This window comes from Nuphar pumila, chromosome 5 (genome assembly GCF_984573655.1).
Source record: "Nuphar pumila chromosome 5, dmNupPumi1.hap1.1, whole genome shotgun sequence".
NCBI lineage: Eukaryota > Viridiplantae > Streptophyta > Magnoliopsida > Nymphaeales > Nymphaeaceae > Nuphar > Nuphar pumila.
Window position 1 is genome coordinate 18,216,598 of NC_143253.1, and position 23,563 is coordinate 18,240,160.

At 35.8% G+C, this 23,563-nt stretch overlaps 1 protein-coding gene across 1 annotated transcript; it reads right to left on the reverse strand.

Moving 5' to 3' along the window:
• Nucleotides 1-889: 889 nt before the first annotated feature.
• LOC149836990 (protein RETICULATA-RELATED 4, chloroplastic-like) lies at nucleotides 890-21,906 on the reverse strand. The gene is made up of 8 exons (XM_090005725.1): nucleotides 21,253-21,906; nucleotides 20,185-20,253; nucleotides 4,807-4,938; nucleotides 4,639-4,692; nucleotides 4,482-4,526; nucleotides 1,635-1,774; nucleotides 1,322-1,447; nucleotides 890-1,234 (listed from the first exon to the last, which is right to left on the reverse strand). Exons 1-8 carry the CDS (start codon nucleotides 21,769-21,771, stop codon nucleotides 1,186-1,188), a joined length of 1,134 nt encoding a protein of 377 aa, XP_089861851.1. The 5' UTR covers nucleotides 21,772-21,906; the 3' UTR covers nucleotides 890-1,185.
• Between the last annotated feature and the right edge of the window lie 1,657 nt (nucleotides 21,907-23,563).

Consider the following 23,563-nt stretch of genomic DNA (forward strand, 5'->3'; position numbering starts at 1 on the left):
TGGTAGATTGAACACTATAGATGTGATATAAAGTCTTTGTATCATGTTTGTACATTAACGGTATTTTTGGCAAAGTCTAAAAGTTATAAAAAGTGAATAGAATCCCAACGCCCTACTATTTCTGTCGGTTGGGCCAGTTCGCAATAGTTTTTTTTTTTCTCCTTTATCATTCTCTCCTGTGCAGGTGTGGCACAGTTCCCAGGAAAACTTTAGCAGTGTGTCCATACATCCATACTGGATCATATTTTTTATGAAAACCATAAATTTTTAAGCCTTGAATATTTAGGAAAATCTTAAACAATCGATTTTTTTAACCTTATAAAAACCTATTGGTAGATGATCTAAGAGACGATTCCAAAAAAATCAAGCATGTAAAACACGGTTGAATGATCAGATTTAAGAAAAACATGAAAAACCCCTTCGAAAGCCTGGTTAGTACGAGCTAGAAAAGTGGTTAGCAGCTACCACCTCTCCTATATATATAGAGAAAAAAAAGAATAGTTCCTTAACAGTTTGCCCAAAATCATCCTAAATTTTTTTGAAAAACACAGTTGCATGTGTTTTGGATTAGTCCAAAAACCTACTGATGTGTTCGTATTGCTTATTCACTAAAAAAAACATGCATTGATCGAATCAATTTAATGAGAAACATCGTATCAAATTTTTGGTGCAATATGAGCTGCTTTTTTCACTTTAAAAGCACATCTAAAAAAACTATGTTTTCTACCAAACAAGCTAATAGAAAATACATCCACAAGTTCAGACAAGCAAACCACCAAAACTTGTGTCCTTTGAAGTCATATAGGACAGTTTAGGAGATTAGCCTGATCAAGACTAGTTACTATATAAATATAAAGAGAGAGAGAGAGAGAGAGAGAGAGAGTTCAACTTCCATCAAGACAATTTAGCTCATTTTTAAGGAAAAATGTGGCACAACAAACAAATAGTGACCAAGGTTTATACATAGCACGTAAAGAATGCACAGTCCAATATATATACGCACTTAACTGATGGTGGGGTCAGCACCGTTTCAAAGACAATACAGGCATCTTCTCTGTACGCTGTGTAAGAGCTTCCATATGGTTAACACCACCAACTCTTCTAGAATCTGTGGCAAGGCCTTGAATTCAAGAAAGGGCCATGCCAAAACTATCAATATCAGAGTCACCAAACCCAGGCAGGTTACTATTCTCTAATTTTCTGAATACCAATCCAACGAGCATAATCCACCCACCTGTTAAAGTCACAAAGATTTAGTGTAAATTTGACACATCTTAAACTTTTTGATAAAAAAAAATTAAGGATAATTCTAATATCTCACATCAATGATCCCAAGAATGTATTTCCTGTTCGAACAGCAAAGCATAATGCACTCAAGATGATCTTGTGTTCATGAAGCAAAGGTTCCAAAATCCGCTGTTCGATAACACCAGCCAATACCTGGTACCTGTTAAATATGATGACGGACTTTTAAGTGGATAATGTCAAGGTTAACAAATGTAAGAACACAATAGCTTTAACAGTTGTGCAAAGAAAACATTTCCTTTGAACAAACAAAAAAAATTGCAAAAATGGAAAAATATTACAAGTGCATCATTTGCTGAATCAACCCCTCAATGTTCAAATATAGTTACCTCAAATTGCTAGAAACTGCCATGTAAACACCGTAGGCTACACTAGTTGATAATACAGGGACATCCTCTGCTTCACCAGCAAAAGATTTGTCAATCGCTTTTCTCGCACTAATTAAAGCATTTGTGACACCTGTACCAACCTGGAAAAAAAATTACTAGCAATTAGACTTGAAACTGAATTGATTTAAAGTTTTAAACAACTTCCCAATAAGTTTCAATTAGAATACCAACAAAATCATGGAAGAACAAGAGAAAAAGGGACTTCAACCGTTGCCTAATCAAGAAAAAGGTTAAGAAGGTGAACAAAATTTGAGATACAGATGTAATGAATATCATGGACGTTCATAGTGACTAAAATTATTAAATGTTTCCCCAATAGGCACAGGGATGAGGACACTTTTTTTATTGAGTCATGTCTCTCAGTCGGATGACAATATCTGTTAACAGAAGTGCTCCACACCTAAAATAAATTAAACGGCCTGGTGCTTTCTTTTACTCAATACATGTATGCTTAGAGAACAAAATGTTTTAGGAATAAAGATTTTTAACTTTCCCCGGTTGTTCAAAGGTTTCTATCTCCTATTATCACTCAATACTAATCATTTTGGTTGCCACTAACTACAAGCCAGCACAAAATCAGCACTCGAAGGATATTTTTACTATCACTTTATGATGATGAACAGATCCATCTACAAGTTGCAAATTTCTTGTTTCTGCATGTTCACTTGCTATTTTCTATGAAGTTCTTTTATTCATTATTATCCTGAAAATGCACAAAATCAAAACAAATGGAGGACTAGGTTTTCCATGAGAAATGCAAGAATATTCTAAAACTATGTTCAAGAACATTAATATCAAAGCAATCAATGTAAAACAGTAAAATCAAATGCATTTAAATACCGGTATTTAGATGTATTTAATGTCTGCTTATTTCTGTATTATTGTTTTAAACTGGCAAGTTTATTGTCATTTAAGAAACATAAACAAAGATAAGCAGGAACACCCCAAGTTTTCCAAAAAAATAGGGAGTAGGTGTTTATTTTCTTTTATTTATAATAAAATATTTGCTGTTTCAACTGCACTATCACCATAAATTTAGTTCAGTTTGGTTCAATAAAGGGTCCAAAAGTGAAAAAATAGCGTGGATTGACACAAACTCATTTAAGTTCAACATTAAACATGGACCCAAGTCTAATAATGGAACATACATGGATCCACATAGCTTTTTATACAACCCTGACACATAGCTCCCACATGAATTTAAAATTTTTAAACAGGGCAAATGACCATTATAGGTTTTAATTGAGTTATTTTGAATCCAAATCAAAGAAAGTATTAATCTACATGTTCTCAATTCCGTTGCTCATGATTTGGACCCATAGTAGACCCATGATCCCAATTTTGGATCAAGTAATCTCAAATTTTGAGTCAATCAGATACAACTTAGTTGCAAACCACAAATGCCCCATAAACTCATAGAAACATTACATTTAAAAGTTTTGTTAAACTTGTCAACCAAAGAAAGGATCTAATTATATTTGTTTATATGTAGTTGCAGACATTGTTTTTATTTTTTATTAAATAATAGTAACATAAATACATCCAAATAAGGCCTTGATTATAATTCCCTATTATGTTATTTTTAAGAAGTGATAGTAGAGTGCAAAAATTGAAAAGCAGAATGAGGAATTTAGACATTTTTAAAAAATCTTGAGTTGTACACATTTTGCATCAAAGGGACTAGATGATAGCACTAGAAGTGGTACCAATAGCAATGGTATTGAGTAAACCAATCTGAGACTCAACAGTCGGGCATCACAAACAAGAACATTATACATAAGGAAGAGGTATGTTCATAAATCATACCATGTCTAATTGAAGAGGTATGTTAAAAAAAATATCATACCATGTGTAATGTTTTCCGTTGCAACATTAGGCCTTTAATTGATGCAGTAGCCCATATTTGGGCACAACCCTTGAAACTATGGGCAAGAACAACAAAGACTCAAAAACTAACAGAAAACACATCTTTTTGACACTTTTTTTTCTACTTATGCAAGCACATAGATGTTGAGAGATGAAATGGGGTAAGCTCATGCTGGTAAAGATTTTGAGAAGTCATGACCAAAGATTGGAATAGTCATGATTCTATCAAAACAAAGAATTTGATCATTTCTCTTACCAACAAAACTTCAAAAGACCATATCAATAGTGTGTGTTAATATGTTAAAAGAGTCTTAGGTGCAACAAAAGTTAGCACTCTCCTGAATGACTGACAATTGTTATAGAAGAGTTAGGGAAAAAACACCTCAACTAATTTTGCCCCTAATCGTGGCAACAATATGATTCAAACTTAAGCCCGAACCAGGCCTCAACACTGATCAAAATTGGGATATATTATTTTCCATATTTTATTGTGTTTATGAAATTGAGAAACTTTTGACTTGCAAAGCCGACTCATGATGGTGGGAAAGGCCCAAGATGGCGTGTGTGTTTTAAATAAATGAGAAAATCCAAAAACTAATTAAGAAACGATACCATCACTTCCAGATTTATTGCATCTGATTGCACTAATCTTGTCATGCAAGGGGCATCTTATGGGGTTTCAATTTAATTTTGTGCCAGCTGCATCCTAGTCAAGCAGTAGAAACTTGTCACCTTATCAACACAGTGTATGTTATATTGGTTATATTACATCCCTGCTTGGTACACGTGCTACTGCTCAAGCATAAGCACTGTGTGGGCATTTCCAGCTTTCAAACATCCACTAATAAGGCATTAAGATGATTTAGATGGCTTGAGTAGTTAACAAATGCTACTCATAGTATAACAATAAAGTTTACATACCAAAGATGCAGAAGTCCCAACAGCAAAAAGCTTTGAACCATTACGCTGTAAAATAGAATGATACATGTTAGAAACAGGATCTCGTGGAAAAAAAATAGATGTCAATATAAAAATATGGAACCCTATTAATGAATCTCAAGGACTTCTACAGTTTTACCAATATCGCCCCCACTCGCTGAAAAAATGAGTATGATGTTCCAGCCAAAGCAACCTGGCACCAAATTTTCACAAGCCACAGTTATACTTAGTCACAGGTATGTCAAGCAAAAAATACAAAGCAAGGCAAAGAAAATTCTTGGAAGAGATCTCAGCTATTCACTCTCACCTGAAAAGCATTATCAGGACAGCTATGGAAGAACTTTGCAATAGGTCCAGCGCTAATTGCCAGAGGTGGCTTCAGAGAAACAGTTGGTGCTGGAAGCCATACAAGCATGAAATCTGCAATAATTGCCATCACCTAGGGGGGGAAGAAAGAAAGAAAGAGTAAACTAGGAGGAAAGTACGAAAAAAGAAAAAAAAAGGATCATTTCCTATGTGAGGAGCCTTCCCAGTCCCAACAGAACTGTGATTCAAATGCCACCAAAATGGGAATAAAAAAATATTCACTCGAGAGATGCAGGAAAAAATATATACAATTGAGTTTCACATGTACAGAATCTTTTTTTTTCCTGAAAGAAAGCTAACTTTCAATTAGAATGAATGAAGATAACAAAAAATCATCAATACAATGACAGAAAAAAGGAACAAAACTAGCATCTGAACAAGACAGAAAAAGTCGGCCTACATAGTAACTAAATCATCCCCCTCACTAGCACAACCTATCCTAGGTTGCCAAACCCAACCAATATCTGAATGACTCCAGAACTTGCATACAGGAAAATGGTACTTTGAATTCTCAAATGAATCACTAAAGCACTGTACGCCAGTTCTTCAAAAAATCTCTTACTACGGTTTAGCCATGTTTACCACCAGCCAATGTTCACTACTATCATGTTAGATAACTTAGATTAGATGCCACTTCCTCCCCTTATGTCTTATCCAAACAGCCATCAGCAATTGCCTCAACAAACTAATATCCAAAAGTATTTTTTTATGACGAGGAACCCTCGCCAAAGCGAGGAAAACCACGGGTGGAGCCCCACGACCACCCTGCCTTACGTGGCCCACCTCTGAAAGACACGGACACACCCTTGCGCCAGTAGGGTTTGATCCGGTGCCTTCATCTCAGCACCTTCACAACCACCCCCACTGGCCACGTGGGCGACCCTGTCGTCAAAAGATGCTAGCTGGAAACTTCCAGGAAAATGAGCACTCCCAAGAAAGATGAAGGGCATGCTTGGTTCAGCCTCATGAGAATCACCCTCATTTGTATGAGAGTGATGCTCATATAGCCCCATTTCTCATAGCCAACCAAAGACGAGAAAATGGAGCTGTGTGATTCCAAATCAAATATGATTCAAAACCACACCAGGCTGTGAGATTTTGAATCTCATGGGTCTGGTTGTGATTTTGAATCATATGATTCACACCTATGTCACATGGGTGCGGGTGCGGGTGCGGGTGCGGGTGCGACACGGGTGCGGCGCAATTTTAAAAATTTTGGACACGGGGACTCGGCTATATATATATATATATATTTAAATATATATATATATATATATATATCCAGTGTGTGCATATGTCTATATAAATTTTGGACTCGGCTCGTGACTCTTCCAAGTTGTCTCAGATCCTGAACTAACTGAGTTAAAATAGTAGTATAACTGTGTTAGAACCAAACTAGGCTGAGTTTATCATTGACTCAGCCGAGTCTTAGCTACCATGGGAATAAAACATCATCAAGGTATTAATTAAAAGCATTAACTAAAAGCATGTTCTGGTAAATGCATTAAATATCTTTTGCTAAAATTCATAACATTAATTAAAAGCATTAAAAGCTTTTAATTTTTCAAAGCTAGATTTGAAAAAGAGAGAGAGAGAGAGAGATCTCGGTGGATGAGAAAGTGTTGCTACTCGTGGATGAGAATTTATTAGCTTTTATAAGAGAGAGAACTTGGTGGATGAAAAGTGTTGGTACTCGTGGATGAGAATTTATTAGCTTTTAAGATTGAGAGAGAGAATTAAATGATAATATTTAAGAATAATTTTTTTTCTGGGCCTAATGTTTAAGACTCATGCTATATATATATATATATATATATATATATATATATATATATATATATATATATATATATATATATATATATATTTAAAAAATATATAAAAAGATCTTTTTTTATTTTTTTTGTACTAAAAATGGACATTTTTGGACTCGGTCAACGTTGACCGAGTCCAAAATTAAGACGGACTCGGCCTGGACTCGTTGACCGAGTCCGACTCGGCGTTGACCGAGTCCAGGCCGTGTCCGAGGCCGCACCCGTGTCGGGGCGTGTCGACTCGGGTGCGGCACCTCCCTAGCCGAGTCCGTGTGACATAGATTCACACCCATGATGTACAGGCCCCTACTTTTTGCAAAAATGTGAACGTTGGGGTTAACGGTCTTCTTCTTCTTCCCCTCATATAGGTGGTGGTGGGTTGGGGGGCAATGCAGCAGTCCACCACCACCTGCATCCATTTCGCCAGAAGTGGAGACATCAACCGGAGAAGTGTTGTAGAAGAAGAGAGGTAGCTGGAGTTCAGGTATGTGTTTTTCTTTTTTTCGGTTGGTGTTGCTACAACCACCAGGAAGGGGTTGAAGCAGGTGGAGCGTACCGGAAGGGCTCCTCCAGCAAGCTCCAGTACCCTCCATTCGACCCATACAGGGTCTCCTACTAGTGAGCCTCTATTCCAACCTCCTTTTTTTTTTTTGGGGGGGGGGGGGGGGGAATTTTCTAAAAGGCACCTAAGTTTTGAAAATTTTTAAAAACTCACCTAAAAAATATCATGGTTAATTAAAAAGGCCCAAGAGTTTGTTAAAAATGTATATATACATAGTGTAAATACATATGTATATGTACATATATACATTTGTATACATATATATATTTATATGTATATATACATATGTAACTAGGTTAGCAACTAGGTTAGGTTAGTTTATTTTTAACTTTTTGTTCGGTTTGAACTAGTCAACAAAAAGAGTCGTTGGGAGAGGTACAACGGCACTATTTAGAGCCGTTGGACCTTTCGAACGACTCTTTGGAGCTCCCCATATTTGTGTATGTATAGGGGTGAAACCCTTCTCATTTGTAATGCTTCTTGCATGGATTGACATCAATAAAATATTGTTTTTTAACCTCTTATGTTTGCCACTTTAGTGGGTTTTGTAAGTGAACCTATTTGTGACTCTTTATGTGTTCACTTTGGTATTTTAGTGGACCTTGTTGTGGCTCTTTTGTGTATCCACTTTGCTGATTTGGTGAACATCGTTAGAAGCTCGCATTTTCTTCCATGGTATTAGATCTTGGTGATCAAGTTGAATTTTTTTTTGGTGCATCAGGAAGCATGCTACTCAAAACCTGAAAGTGTTGAAGCGCTTTTGTAATTTTAATTCAAGTGCTTGTGAAATAGTGATTGTGTTTTAAATGATAGATTAGTGGTGGAGTGCCCAAGTTCTTGATCGGTGGTACTTGGTGTTAAAATACATGTAATCTATATATTGTCTAAAATACCCAATATACCCAATAGGGGTATTTTAGTCATTTCACAAGTACCCGATAGGGATACTTGTTATTTTCCCTTTTCTTTTGTATTTATTTTTTTCCTTTTTTTATTTTTTGTTTTTTACTCACATAAGGGGCCCCACCATGGAGTCGATGGAGCCCCCAACGGTCACATTTGTGACCGTTGGGGGCTCCCAACGACTCCATGGGGAGCCCCCCTATGTGGCTCTTCTTTTAAGGTCATAAGGTCATCCCTCCTCTCCTTTTTTGTGTATATATAGGAGTGAACCCCTCTTGTATTTTTCACTCTTGAGAGCTCTCTCTCCTTTCAATAAGAGACATTTATATTTTTATGTTGTGTTGTCTCTTTGTGGATTTGGGTGTTATCCCTTTTGTTTGTCCATTGGTGGATGTAAGTGCTTATCGCACTCTTTGTTTTTCCGCATATCTCATTACACTTGGTAGTGAAGTGCTAGTGCTCTTCATCTTGCTTTCACCCTTCCTTTTCTTTCTCTTTTCTATTCTTTTCTTCTTATTCCATCTTCTTTAGCCCTTGTAAAAATGACAATGAAAATATCACTATAAAACACATCAAACTCAATGATTCTAATTATGTAATATGTACTTCAATGAGGAAGCACCTCATATGGAGAAAAGGGTTGTAGGGACTAGTGGACGGGACCGATCTAGAACTCAAGCTAATCCTTACCAAAGTAGAAGGCGAGAAAGAAGTACTTCTTAAATAAATTAAAAAAACCAAGGCAATGACCACTTATGAGAAGAAATGGAAGGAATGGAGAATGGGGCATACCAAGATTGTCTTAGCTTATTAGTAGTGTTGATATTAAGAGGTGCTTGAGCCTTGCTAAATTTGAACATCCAAATACGGCATGGGATTATCTTAAGGAAATGTATTTTCTTAAAGATATTGCACATGTGTAAAATTTGCAAGACAAAATCCGAAATATGACTCAACGAGACAAGAGTATTAGAGAATACTATAATGAATTGTCTGAGCTTTGAAAAGAGTTGGCTTTTCTTGAACCAAAATGGCATTGAACCGAAGATATAGAATTTCGCCAAAATCAAACAAATGCAAAGCATTTTTACTAATTCATTAACGAATTAAGGTCAAAATTTGAATTCACTAAATTTGTTCTCCTTAATTGAAGACACTATAGAAAAATTAAGTATGGAGGAAAATAGGCTTAAAAAAAGATTTCTAAGAGTGATGATGACTTAGTTCTAGCCGCATCTAGACCAAAAAACTAAATCACAGGGATTCGGCCAACCAGGTGCCGCACCCGCATCGATGTGGGTGTGCGTGCGGCACCCAATACAGTCAACCCGACCCTAGGCCCACGGTCATTTCTATACAATTTTTGGACCTTTAAAAAATTTTGCGCCCAATAAAATAGCTGCAAAGAGGAGGATTATGGCAAAAAAAATTTGCCCTAATCCTCCCTGCCTCTCCTCCCGACTTCTTCTCCTGAAGCTGAAGTCCGCGACGACTTCTCTGTCCGAGCTCTCCTCCTCAGGTACTCTCTCTCACTCGCTCTGTCTCTCTTCTCTCTATCTCTCACTCTCAATCTCTTTGTCTTTCTCACTATCGCTCTCTCTTTTGTCGCTCTCCATCACTCACTTACTCTCACTCGCTCTCTCTATCTCTCCATCTCTCTTCTCCCTCTGTCTCTCGCTTCATCTCTATCTCTTCTATCACTCTCAATCTCTCACCCCTTCGAACTTTTGTAATCATCATAAACTTGGATACAGTGATTATTCTAACATTAAAAAAATTGCAAGTGATTAGCAGAAGAAGAAGAATCTCAATGTACTGGTTTTTTCTAGAACAATGTAATAAGAGTAAATCCAATGTTGTACCACAAGTGGCTCCAATGATTCCATGGCTGCATATTGAATCTTATGAAAAACCATGTCAGTCTTATGAACTCCCAATGAAAAAGTGATGTTTACTTGCGTTTATTTATACACAATGAATCTTCAGTAATTCGAAGTCTCTTACAAGCAATTGCAATTTATTGCAAACACTGAGAACACATCAGTGCAAACTACTGATTCTATAAGTAACACACTTCAAGACTTCATTTGAAGACAGTTCTCAGCTTTTTCATGAACAGCACTGACGAAAGGCATTAAACTCAATAACCAGAATTCGCAGAAATTCATTTGAAAGCCATGATGGCCTCATTCATGTGGTTTGACGTTTCTAGCATGTAGAGTATGAATAGTATTAGGTGCTTAGGTCTTGTCTTTGACCTTGTATTTATACAAACTTTCTGTTTGATACTTTGCTTAAACAAGTATACCATTTGATGTGACTAATGCAAGTAAATTGGTTAATTTACTAATGTTCAAATTTTAATAATTAACAAGGTTACTAGTGTTTAATAATTGGTTACTACGGGAAAAACCCCAAATGCATAATTGATTTTAATATTTTTTTTTGTGTTTTTAAGACAAAAATAACGGATAAAGGGAAAGGACTTGCGTTATCCTCATCCCCACACGTGAGTTCTGCTACTAATGTTGCTTATAGCTGTAGTGGGAGTGATGATGTGGGGCCACTATGGGTACATGTAGATAAGCTTGCAAAAATTGAAGGAGGTGGTGGAAACAATAGATTTCGATGCAAGCTCTGTGAAAGATTTTGTTGGGTCTTACACAAAAGTTAAGGCTCATTTGTTGAAGATATCAGGACATGGCATTTCAAGATGCAGAAGAGTTGATGAGGCAATGTGAAAACAATACAAGAAAATACAAGAAGAATATGAGAAGAGGAAGATAATGAGTGATTCTTGTGCAATTAATGTGTCATTTTGAAGCCACCAAGACGATGCTAAAAAAAAAGGAAAAGTGAATGCAAGAAGTAGAGGAAGAGAAACGATACAAGCATCATTCAATACATATGGAAGGGAGGAGATGAACAGAAAAGTAGCGAGGTATTTTTATTCTAGTTCACTCCCATTTAATGCAGCTAGAAATCTTTATTGGAAGGATTTAGTTACTTCTTTGGCAAATTGTAATTTGAGTAGCTATATACCTTCAAGCTCAGAAAAACTATGAACCACACTTCTTGCAGAAGAGAGGGCAAATGTTGAGAAATGCTAGAGATTAAAAAATATTCAAGGAAGCAAAAATGAAGTTTTCATTATTTCTGATGGGTGGGAAGATATTCAAAGGTATTCACTAATCAATTTTATTTCTTCGCTTAGTGACCCAGTATTTTTGAAAGCAGTTGATACATCTGTAGAATATAAAAATGTTGAGTACTTGAAAGGGTTGTTTATATAAGTAATAAAAGAAGTGGGTGATCAGAAAGTAGTACAAATCATCACAGACAACGATTCAGTTTATAAAAGTGCAGCATTGAGTTTGGAGTGTGAGTATCCTCATATTTTTTGGACTCCTTGTGTAGCACGGGGCTTGAATCTGGCCCTCAAGAGCATCTACAACCCCAAAGAAAAAGAAAATTCACCAGCATATGCTCTATGTTCATGAATTGAAGAATTAGAAAAAAATGTCAAAAGCATTAAGAATTTTGCTGTCAACCATCATCATGCTAATGCTATATTTAATAGGCATTCTAACCTGAAATTGTTGAAGGTCATTGAAACACGTTTTGCATCCATTATTGTGATGGTAAAGAGGATTAAGGAAGTGAATAATGCTTTGGTTAGCATAGTGACTGATGAGAATTGGACATTCTATCGTGCTAATGATGATGTCAAGGCTCAAGAAATTAAGAAATTCATTGTTGATAATGAGTTTTGAGACAGAATCGTATATTTCCTTTAATTTACTCAACCTAGTTGAGAAATGTTGAGAGAAGTTGATAAGGATAAGTCCATGCTTCACAAAGTTTATGAAATATAGGATAATATGATTGAGAAAATATAAGTTGTAGTTTTCAAGCATGAACAAAAAAATCTTGCATTGAATGATTCAGAATTTTTTAACCATATTCAGTTTTAGTCAAAATATGGGATAAGAGCAACACTCATTTGCATTGCATGGCACATTCTCTTAATCCAAAATATTATGCAAAAAAATAGCAAGAAGGTGGTATTGATCGTGTCCCTCCAAATTTAGACCCAAAGTTATCAAGGCATACAAATATGTATATGAAAAGACTATCCAGAATCACATATTCTAAATCAAGTCACACAAGAGTTTGAAAATTTTGCATCTTCGATATTATATGGACAGGCATTACTCGCAAGAGAGGGGGATAATATAGATCCTATTACATGGTGGTCAATATTTGGATCAAAAACAACTCTTCTTCAACATCTTGCATTGAGATTGCTATCCCAGTCTGCTAGTTCATCCTGTTGTAAAAGAAATTGAAGCACATATTCTCAAGTTCATAACATGAAGATAAACAAACTCACCAGCAAGCGTGCAGAGGATTTAGTATATGTTCATTCAAATCTTTGACTAATTTCGCAAACCAATGATGAATACAAATACTAATTTTCTCTCTTAGTTATTTAATTATTTCTTAGTTTTTTCATTTAAATATACTTATATTTAACATTTTCAAATTAGGTTTGTAATGCAGACAAGGATCATCCAAATTTTGAGATGTAAACCCAAAAGAGTGTGACTTAAAGGGAGAGCATGATTTTTATATTACAAACATGGATTTATCTGAGCTCAATCTTCCTTATGATGCATTTGATGACGAAGAAGAAAATTATTATGATCCATTACCTCATCGTCATATACGTTGCGTAGGATATACTTTTGGTATGTAATTATACATTTTTTGCTTCTTTTGTTAGTATACTATATAATTTACTTCTTTTATGTTTTATTTATTTGATTGTTTTTAATATTGTGGCTTTGGTTTTTATAATGTAGAATAGAATTGTAAATTGTTAATTTGATTTATTGCATGCATGATGATGAATTGATTTGATGATATTGTGATAATTGTTTTTTATTTCATTAGTGTTACTGTTGTTAACTGTTTATATATATATATATATATATATATATATATATTTTTTTTTTTATTTATTTATTTGTCGCACCCCCACACCCAAGTTTTTTGAAAGTGCCGCACCCGCACCCATGTGACATAGCCGAAAAACTATGTTCGTACCTACAAACCACCATACTATAGAAGGACAACAATGGGCATTATGGAAAACAAGGCAATGGGTATGAAAAGAAAAAAGTTATTTGTTATTATTGTCATGAACCAGGACAAGTCAAAACCTATTGTCCTAAATTGAAAAGGCCTTACGAGAAGAATGTAGCCTTGGTTGGTCCTCTACAAGAGTCAAGTGATGTAAAAAAACGCTAAAGACTCATCTATTGAGAACATGTCGTTGATGCAACTAGTGGAGGCTTTTCAACTTCTACTCAAAGGAACATCATCATCAACTAAAGTCGCAGTTTCTTCCTTTGGCTTTTTTGATCCCGGTAAATCTCTTTGGCTTCTTGACTCAGGTGCATCATTTCATGACACCAAATGGTGATATGTTACCCGAATGTCATAACTCAAACGGATCAAATGTATTTACTGTTGATGGGACATCTCTTGAGATAAAAGGAATAGAAAATTTTGAAAATATTTCTCAAAATTCAAAAAAAAATATTCTAAAAAATAAATATATTTCTAAATTAAATTTTAATCTTTTGTTTGCTTCTCAATTATCTAACCATGGATTAAATATTTCCTTCTCCTCTAATGGTTGTCAGGTACAGAATCATCAGTCGGGAAAGCTCATTGGGGAAGGCCATAAAAAATGAGGCTTATACTATATGAATTTTTTAAAAATACGCAAGAATACTTTTTGTTGTAATGTTCAAAAATTAGATTTGGATTTATGACATAAAAGCTTAATCATCCTAATGTATCCAAAATTCGGTATTTTTCAAAAATGAAAAACTTTTGTAATTTTGTAATGTTCAGAAATTAAATTCGGTATTATAAGCAAAATAAAGAGATTATCATTTCAATAAAGAACCTTTGTTTCTTCCCGACTGCTTGAGTTAATACATTCGGATGTTTGGGGCCCAGTACCTGTTATATTTAAGGGTGGATTTTTATATTATATTATTTTTATTGATGATTTTAGTAGACATACTTGGATTAATTTCATTAAACATAAACATGAAGTTTTCTTACATTTTCAAATATTTCACAATTTGGTCAAAAATAAATTCAAAAATGATATTTATATCTTTCGCAGTGAATAGGGGGAGAATTTTATCAAAAGAATTTAAAGACTACCTAGATTTAGATAGTATCATACATCAAAAATCTTGCCCCTACACTCTACAACAAAATGGTTTAGCTAAAAAAAAGCATAGGCATATTATAGAAATAACAAGAACTTTGTTTATTGCAAATAAAGTACCTAAAGAATTTTGGGCTAAAGCCACATTGACCGCAGTTTATCTCATTAACAGAATGTCATCCTCTTCTTTGAAAAATGTGTCACCAATTGAAAAACGTTTCAAGTTAATTATGGATTATTCTAGATAAAGAGTTTCTTTGTGTAAATGTTTTGTTTTTGCTGACAAGAATGATAAACTTTCTCCCTGTGCTATTTCTTGTGTCTTTTTGGGATATGCAAATAACGAAAAAGGCTATAAATGCTTTAATCTTAGAAATAAAAAGTTATATGTTTCAAGGAATATATCTTTCTTAGAAAAAGAAAAGTTTTTTTAAATAGAAAAATCTACAGAAATAATTGAGTATTCTTGTATGTTGGATCTAATCCCAAAGTGCGATAATTGTAATGTTGATATTGATGAAGATCAAAAACTTAAAGATGATATAGTGAGTAAAGAGCAATCGTGTGATAATGAGATTAGAGGAGCAATCTCATAAGGATCAAAGTTGTGCAGAATATTCCAAGCATAGTGATCATAAACCTCCATGTGCACTAGAAAGATATATTGACGATGAAAGCCAAATGGAAACACAAACTAGAAAGTCATCTAGAATATCAAAACCTCCTGAAATTTTTGTATCTTATGACTCATTTTCACCTAAGTACCAAGTCTATATTGCATTAATACATTCATATGTAGATCCCTCGATGTATGCTCAAGCAAATAAACACTCTGAATGGGTAAAAGCCATGAGGGTAGAGCTAGATGCCTTAGAACGACCAAGCACTTGGACAATTCAGGACATTCTCCTAGGAAAAAAACCTACAGGTTGGAGATGGGTGTATAAGCTATGTCACAGGGATTTGGCTAGCAGAGTGCCGCACCCGCGTCGACGCGATGCGGGTGCGGCACCGGGTGCGGTCAACCCGACCCTGGGTGTGTTGACCGCACTCAGGGTCATTTTTGTCCATTTTTTTGGATTTTTTTTTTAAAAAAAATTGCCCTATGAAATGGGTTGTGGAATTTTAAAAAAATTCTTGGGGGGGGGGGGGGGGGGTGCAGCCCCCCTATAACCCCCCGCCAGCGGCGGCCATCCCTGGACCCACGCCCGCTGACCGCGCAGCAGGACCCGCGCCGGGGAGAGCCCCCGGACCCCCCTTTCTACAAGGGCAAAAACAATGAATCAAGCTCCACAACTCATCACTTTCATCTTTGGGGACAACCATATAAGATAAAAAAATGGTAAAAAGTAAGTTGGGCATAAATGTCATGGACCTTAACAGCTACCATACATTCATACATATACACTATACATGATATATATATATATATATATTTACAATTTTGCCCCTATCGCACCCCCGCACCCGGGTTTTTTGAAAGTGTCGAATCCCCGCACCCGCACCCGCACCCATGTGACATAGTGTATAAGGTAAAAACCAAGAGTGATGACATTCTTAAAAAATATAAAGCTAAATTAGTTGCCAAGGGATATTTTCAAATAGTATGGAATAGATTATTAAGAAACATTTTCCCCAACCTACTCTATAGACCCAATCCAGGATGATCACAATTAGAACCTTAGTAGTCATATCCTCTATGAGAAGATGGCCAATATATCAGATAGAGGTTAAGAATGCATTTCTTAATGAAAATTTGGCAGAAGAAGTTTATATAGAAGCACCACCTAGAAAAGGCTTTTCGTTGGGATAAATCCCTTTACGGTCTTAAACAAGCACCAAAAGCATGGTATGACAAGTTTAGTCAAGTTATGTTTAATTTTGGATTTCAATCTTGTTTGACAGACACAACTTTGTTTGTTAATGTTTCTGATGCAGGTATATTTATTCTTCTCCTCTATGTGGAAGACATGATTATTACTGGAGGGGACAAACAAGGAGTTGAACACATTAAAAACTTCTCAAAACATATTTTGAAATGACTGATTTTGGTTTTTTAAAATATTTTTTTGGAATTGAAGTAGCTTATTCTTCTAGAAGTTATCTATTGACTCAATCTAAATTTGTTCTAAATATTGTTGTCAGGTCTAGAATCTCAAATGAGAAGAAGGCTGGCACTTTCGAAGTTGTCAATACTAAGACAAGAATGGATGAAGGAGAACCACTGGAAAATCCAACATTGTACAGACAACTTATCGCCTCACTTTCTTATATTTCAATTACGCGACCTGATATAGCACATGTTCACACAACAAGTTAGTTTCAGCATGCTCCCACTTTTATTCATATGGGAGCAGTTTTGCGTATTATTAGATATATTAAGACTTATTTTTTTAAAACTTTTCTTGTCTGCTTCATCATCATTAGATTTAACTACTTATATTGATGTTGACTGGGGAGGTGATCCCAATAACCGACACTCAACTACAGGTTTACTTGGTGAATGATTGATCTCATAAAGGTTTAAGAAGCAGCAAAAGGTCTCTCTCTTTGACTGAAGTAGAATACTGAGTCATGGCTATAACCACTATGGAAGTGATCTGGCTAAGAAGATTATTAACTGATATGGGTATCCAGATTAAAGGAACATCACCGATGTGTTGTGACAACAAAAGTTTCATCTACATTATTAGCAATCAGACCTTTCATGAACGTACCAAGCATATTGAGATGGACTGTCACTAGGTACGAGAGGAGTATCTAAATGGCACCATTGATCTTCCCTATATTACCTCAGAATATCAGTTAGAACATTTCTTCACTAAACCTCTCGTTGCTCCTAGATTTCACTTTCTCTTAGGCAAACTTTCGGTTATCCAACCGTAAGTTTGAGGGAGTGTTAATATATATATATATGTGTGTGTGTGTAACTAGGTTAGGTTAGTTAGTTTATTTTTAACTTTTTTGTTCAGTTTGAATAGTCAACACTTGTTGATTGGTCAACAAAAAGAGTCGTTGGGAGAGGTCCAACGGCTCTAAATATCATTGGACCTCTCCAATGACTCTTTGGAGCTCCCCATATTTGTGTATGTACAGGAGTGCTTCTTGAATGGATTGACATTAATAAAATATTGTTTTTTAACGTCTTGTATTTGCCCCTTTAGTGGGTTTTGTGAGTGAGCTTATTTGTGGCTCTGTGTGTTTACTTTGGTATTTTGGTAGACCTTGTTGTGGCACTTTTGTGTGTCCACTTTGGTGAGTTGGTGAACATTGTTGAAGGCTCTCATTTCCTTACAGAGTTCACTACCATCAAGTTTATTGTTAAATGTGATGTAGAATTATCATTTTACCCTCAATATCCTATTTTCAAAAATGCACCTAACAAGAGGGAAGGAGCCTTTAAAGAGTTAATTAGTAAATTAACTCTCTTAACTCATCTTGGGTTAGTGATAAACTAGGTTAAATGGATAAAATTTGTTTTTGATTAACGGTGCAAAAATTTAAGTGCCTTTTTAAAATTTTCCAAAACTTAGGTGTGTGTTTTATTAATGCTCAAGCTTTAGGTGCGTTTTTGAAAATTTTCCTTTTATTTGTTGGATTGCTGCAACCATCTTCCGAGGTTGAGCAGAGGTGGAGCTTGCCCAAAATCATCCTCCAGCAAGCTCCATTAACCCTCATTCGATCCAAATAGGGGTTCCTGCCATTGTGCAAACCCCTGTTTCAACCTCTCTTTTCTAATTTTTGGGTTGGGGTTGCGAAAACCCTTGAGAAGGGGATCAGTTGAGGTGGAGCTCCTCCGGCAACCCCTTATATATATTTTTTTCTTTCCTCATGCTAAACAAACATGGGAATTGGAATCATATGAGATTCCAAATCATGTGATTTGTTTTCATTTTTATAAAATACAACCAAATATACCCAAAAAGAGGGTCCCTTGTTAAAGCAGCAGAGAGAGCACCTAGTTGCCATCTGGAAAACAGAGATGGATGACAGGCTGTATGTAGGACGGGCTTCCATGCATCTAACCCTGCATAGAGCAGGATTGAGCTACATATGCAGCTTGATACCTGATAAGACCTGAGATTATCCCAACCCAAACAATAAAATGGGTTGGCTTTGGACTGGGCAAAACATTTTTCCAATGTGCATAACCCAACCCTGTTAACTATATATGGACCTGAGTCCAATAAGACCCAAGTCAGGATGTTAGCAGGTCAGGCCTTCTCCCAAGCTGTTGGGCTCTGATGATAGTGACCCAATCTCCACCACGAGATATTTTATCATAACATACATGTTATTGAAAATTGTATCATGAATGTATAGCATAGTCACCTATATCAAGAATATTTCAAAATTGTTGTATTTTATTTTTTAGGAAACCAAAAAAACTGAAAAATATCATGATATTAAAAAACACAACTGTAAATACCACAATAGTATCGCAATAAATATCAAGACAATTTCAAAGAAATTTTTTTTGAAGTCTTTAATTTTTGAATTTTTGAAATACATATTTTCTAAGAAAAAACACTTATTTTTAGATTCTTCTAATAAAAAAACTTGCAAGTGCATAGATATTGTCAACATTGACACTGATGACTATGAAACATACTTATGTTGGAAAAAAGACTCCATATGGTAAAGGTGTGGCAAGATTTTCCAGAAAAACCTCCATTTTTCTGAATACCTCAACTTTTAATATAGGTCCTCACCACAAGGTAATATGATAATATCATTAATCATTCATCTAGCACAAACACTGTTACCATAAAAGTACAGCTTATATGACTTGATACCACATATAAGTCTCAAAATAACCTTCTATAAAATTCATCAATCTAAAACATGATAAAACAAAATCCTGCCAAACCATAAAGTCAACTTGTTTTAGCGCCAAGTTGAGTTGACTAAGGCAATTATTGCAATCTTTCCTAGAACTGAGACAGAACAGGCATCACCATTCTCATCTGTCTTGGCAATATCTCAATGAGTATTTTTCCTCGAAGAATTTAAAATTAATGGAAAACACAGAAAATCTGGAGGATTTAAAATAAATAATTAATTCTGTAAATAAAATTTTCAAAATTCCAGAAAAATAATATCTTGGAAAATATCATGACATTGAATTTGAAAGTTTCTTAATATCACAATTTTTTCATTTTTCTTTAAAAAAAGTTTATAACAAAATGCTTTGAGAATATCACTGAGATTGGTGACTGTGGTTTCAAGGGTCTTAAATCTTAGTACTTCACTGCATCCTACTTGCTACTCCCAACTACTCCATTTGTGAGGCTTCTTGTGATTTTCCATTTTTTTTAAGTCACTAACACCTCTCATGGTAGTCTATTAGATCGATTTTCTCTCCAGTGTATGTCTCGGTCTATTGTAAATGTGGCCAAGATTTCCAAGTCACTAACACCTAACAACAAAATAATGGAAAACCTGCCATATAGAGGCATGGCTGCATGGAACTATGACATTAGCAGAGCAAGAATGCTTATCAATTCAGTGGGATTCCTACAGAAACATTAAACGTTAAACATAAGATTAATCATGTTTAAAGTTAAAGGTCGTCTTCATGTTAATCTCCAGGAAGAGAATGACTCACTTCCAGGGCCAGATTTCCAGAGAAAGAAAGGGAAATGTTGTCTATAAAGCAGCAAGCAATTTGGCAAGAAAAACACATGAATTAATCCCACCAAACCATGAATATGCAAGATTATCATCGCATGCATGGTTGAAAGTTTGAAACTATGATAACACCATGCACAAAGAATAGAATCATACCACATCTGCTAACACAAAATCAAGCTCCTTGACAAAATTTTCCCTCCGACGTTCATACTCTGCAGCGGTCTTCAAAATATTCATGAAGACAATAAACAAAGTCAAACCTTGCCAACTAAGACAAAAATATCAAATTACCCATTCTGCATTTTTTCTATGATAGAAACCATCATGAAGTAAACTCATTCAGATGCACTACAAACTGACGCCTTATCATGAACTTTGAAACAACGCCAGAAAAAAATGAAAGAAAATATTTCAAGAACGGCCCAGACGATGGCAACAGTTTCAAATCACAGGAGTTCAACAGTTCAAGCCTTGAAGCCTAAACAGTAAACACCTTTTTTAATCTGAGCTCATTATAAAACCCAATTTCTCCATGGCAATATATGTGGCTGGTTAGATGATCCTTGGCTTTGGTGAGGATAGATGACAACACCTGGCTTTTACAGAATATGTCTACAGTATATATCAGAGCAATTTTCTTTGGGTTTTCCATTAAGTTAGCCTATGATAAAATGAAGTGATAGAGTGACATTGCAAGGAAAAAAATAAAGTTTTCCAGTGACTGCACAAGTTCACAAACAAGCCTTCTCATTTATTAAATCTATGGAAATTCAAGCCATTTGATAAATTACCTAGAATGATATACCAGATATTTCACTTATTCTTCACCACCAACTATACAAACAACAAACGCCAGCCACAAAACAGCGGTCCGGGAATTATGCGTTTCACAAAATCAGGATAATTCAACAGATCGATGAGATAAATCTTTCCCCAAAATTCACATTTCGACTATACAATGAAAAAAAAAACGAATTCTAGAAATTATCACAATCAAATGGCCATTGCCAAAATCAATCAGATCGATCATAAAGCAAAAGGAAAAGGAAATTATTCTCTTAAAAAGAAAAGGCACATAGTATAATAGCAAGCATCTAGAAAGCAAGATTCCACTTTCATGTACGCATCAAAAGAAGCGCAAAAAGCAAAAGACAGAATCAAAATGAATCATCCACCAACACAAAGAAAACCACCAAGAAGATTCGGAATCTCCTTTGTCACCTTAGTGAAGATCCCGACGCCGCATTCCATGGCAACCTTGGCGAGGAAGAGGTCGTCGGCGAGGAGGCGCTCCTTGAACCCGCCGAACTGGAGCAGCCACCGGAAGATCGGCGAGCGCTCCAATTCCGCGAACCGGTAGACGATCTCGCCAGGGATCCTCCCGCCCTCGATCGCTGCCGCCAAATCGGAGGGAAGGCTGTCGAGGGACCTCCCCAGCGTGCCTAGTGCCAGTAACGCCTCATCCCTATTCTTCTCGTTTGCATCGTCGCCACCACCACCGTGCCCTCCTCCACCACCACCACGGTGCCCTCCTCCACCACCACCACTGGCGTTGTTGCCGCCGCCGTTTCTGGCGAAGGCTACCGTGAATCTAGCGCATCGATTAGCCCTAAAGACGAGTTGTGGCCCGTGAAACGCGGTCCGGAGAGGGGTAAAGAAGGCAGAGGTAGGGGAATGGGAGGGCTCGGAGGGTGGTATCTTGGTATAAACGAGATGGATAGAGGGCAGATTCGTCGCCATGGGAGGAAATGGCGAGGTGGGGTGAGGATTCTTCTATGGTTTAGAGAGACGAGGAAACCAACCCAACTCTCCCCTCCTCTTCTCCAGGGGAAGGGGAACGAGAACGAGGGAGGCGTGATTTATTGTTGGGGAATATTTTATGATTGTGTGTACATAAAAAGAAACTTCTGGTAGTGGGTTGGTCCATCAGATATAGAAGGGGGGATGAGAGAGGTGCGTGAGTGGTGATGGAGGTTGGTGAGGGTTTCTCGTATTCGTACACACGGATTTGTGAACGCCTTCTGGTCCAGGCAGCTTGGAACTACCCTCTTTGCCCTTTTGTTTGAGAGGAAGAGAGAGAGAGTATATTTTGACAGGCGAGAAGGAAACCATTTTGAGAGAGAGAGAGTTTCTTTTGACAGGCAAGAAGGAAACCATTTTGAGAGAGTGGGGACCTTTTGATTTTACAGAGAGCGGGAGGGTTACTTTGATGTTAGGGTGAGAAACAGATGGGAATTTTTCGGATATTGGAAAGAGACTGGCCAATTTTGAGAGAGAGAGAAGTGAACGACGGATATTATTTTACAGAGGGATAGGGTTAATTCGACGTTAGAGAGAGAGAGATGGGAGTTTTTCCCTATGTTAGAGATATTATTTCAGAAAAAGTATCTTTATAATTTGTTGATTTTTTCTATTCTTAAAATTCTAATTTTTGACTTTTAAAACATTTTGACCATTTGTACTGCTGATGTTTGAGTGATACATAATCTCAATAAAAAGGATATTTGCATAAACATTATGCAAACTTAACTAAATTCATATATGATTAACTTGAATCTCAACAGTCAACACATAAGATTTGCATCTAAAAATGTGTGAATATTTTGAAATTCACAAGCTCAATGCAAACCTTTTAAAATTTAAAAGTTTGAGCATGGCATGTTTGCTTCATACATTTATAGCAGTTTGGACATGAGACGTCATGAAAACATTCTTTAATTAAAAATAAGCTTAAAGTCAAAAGCAAACGTATGACCAACCTTCCCAAATATTTGTTGTTAATATTCTTATTTTTGTATATTTTATTATTCAAACTTGATAGGTTTGCATCACATATTTGTGAACACCACAACCTGTGTGTAAATACAATGTGAACCTTTTTTTGACTAAAAACTCACATAAAGTCTAAATGTATGTTCACAAATATGTATTGTAAATGTTTTTACCTTTGCATGTTTTCTGATTGCAGGTTCATGTCATAGATTTGTGAATATCACGATCTTATATAAATACCATGTAAACTTTCTTTAACTAAAAACTTGCATAAAGTTTGGACATACATCTATAAAATGTATGATGTAAATTTCGTAAATATTCATTGTAAATGTCATGTCAATGCAATGACAATATTTTAACATGTAAATATCATTTTGTAAAAGTTCTTACATTCACATTCTTTTTTATTCATATATAAAGTCATTGACGGTTTTTTTTATTTCTCGTTAGAACCCTAACCCTTCTTTCTTCCTCTTTGAGGTGATTCTTCGGCATTTCATCTTCCATCGTTTCAATAAGGTAGCGACAACTTTTTGGTCAGTATTTTTCATCTTTCAACTCTTAAAGCTTAAGATGAAAAGTGAGTTTCATGTATTTTTTTGTTAAATTAAGTTTTTTTATAGATATATATTTGTTCGCTTGTAGTATTTGTGTTTGGTTGTTGTCATAGATGACTTCTATTTGTTTGTGTTTTATTTAGTATTTGACACTGAATTGTACGTCTATGCTTGTTTTGTTTTAATAAGGTCAAGGTTGA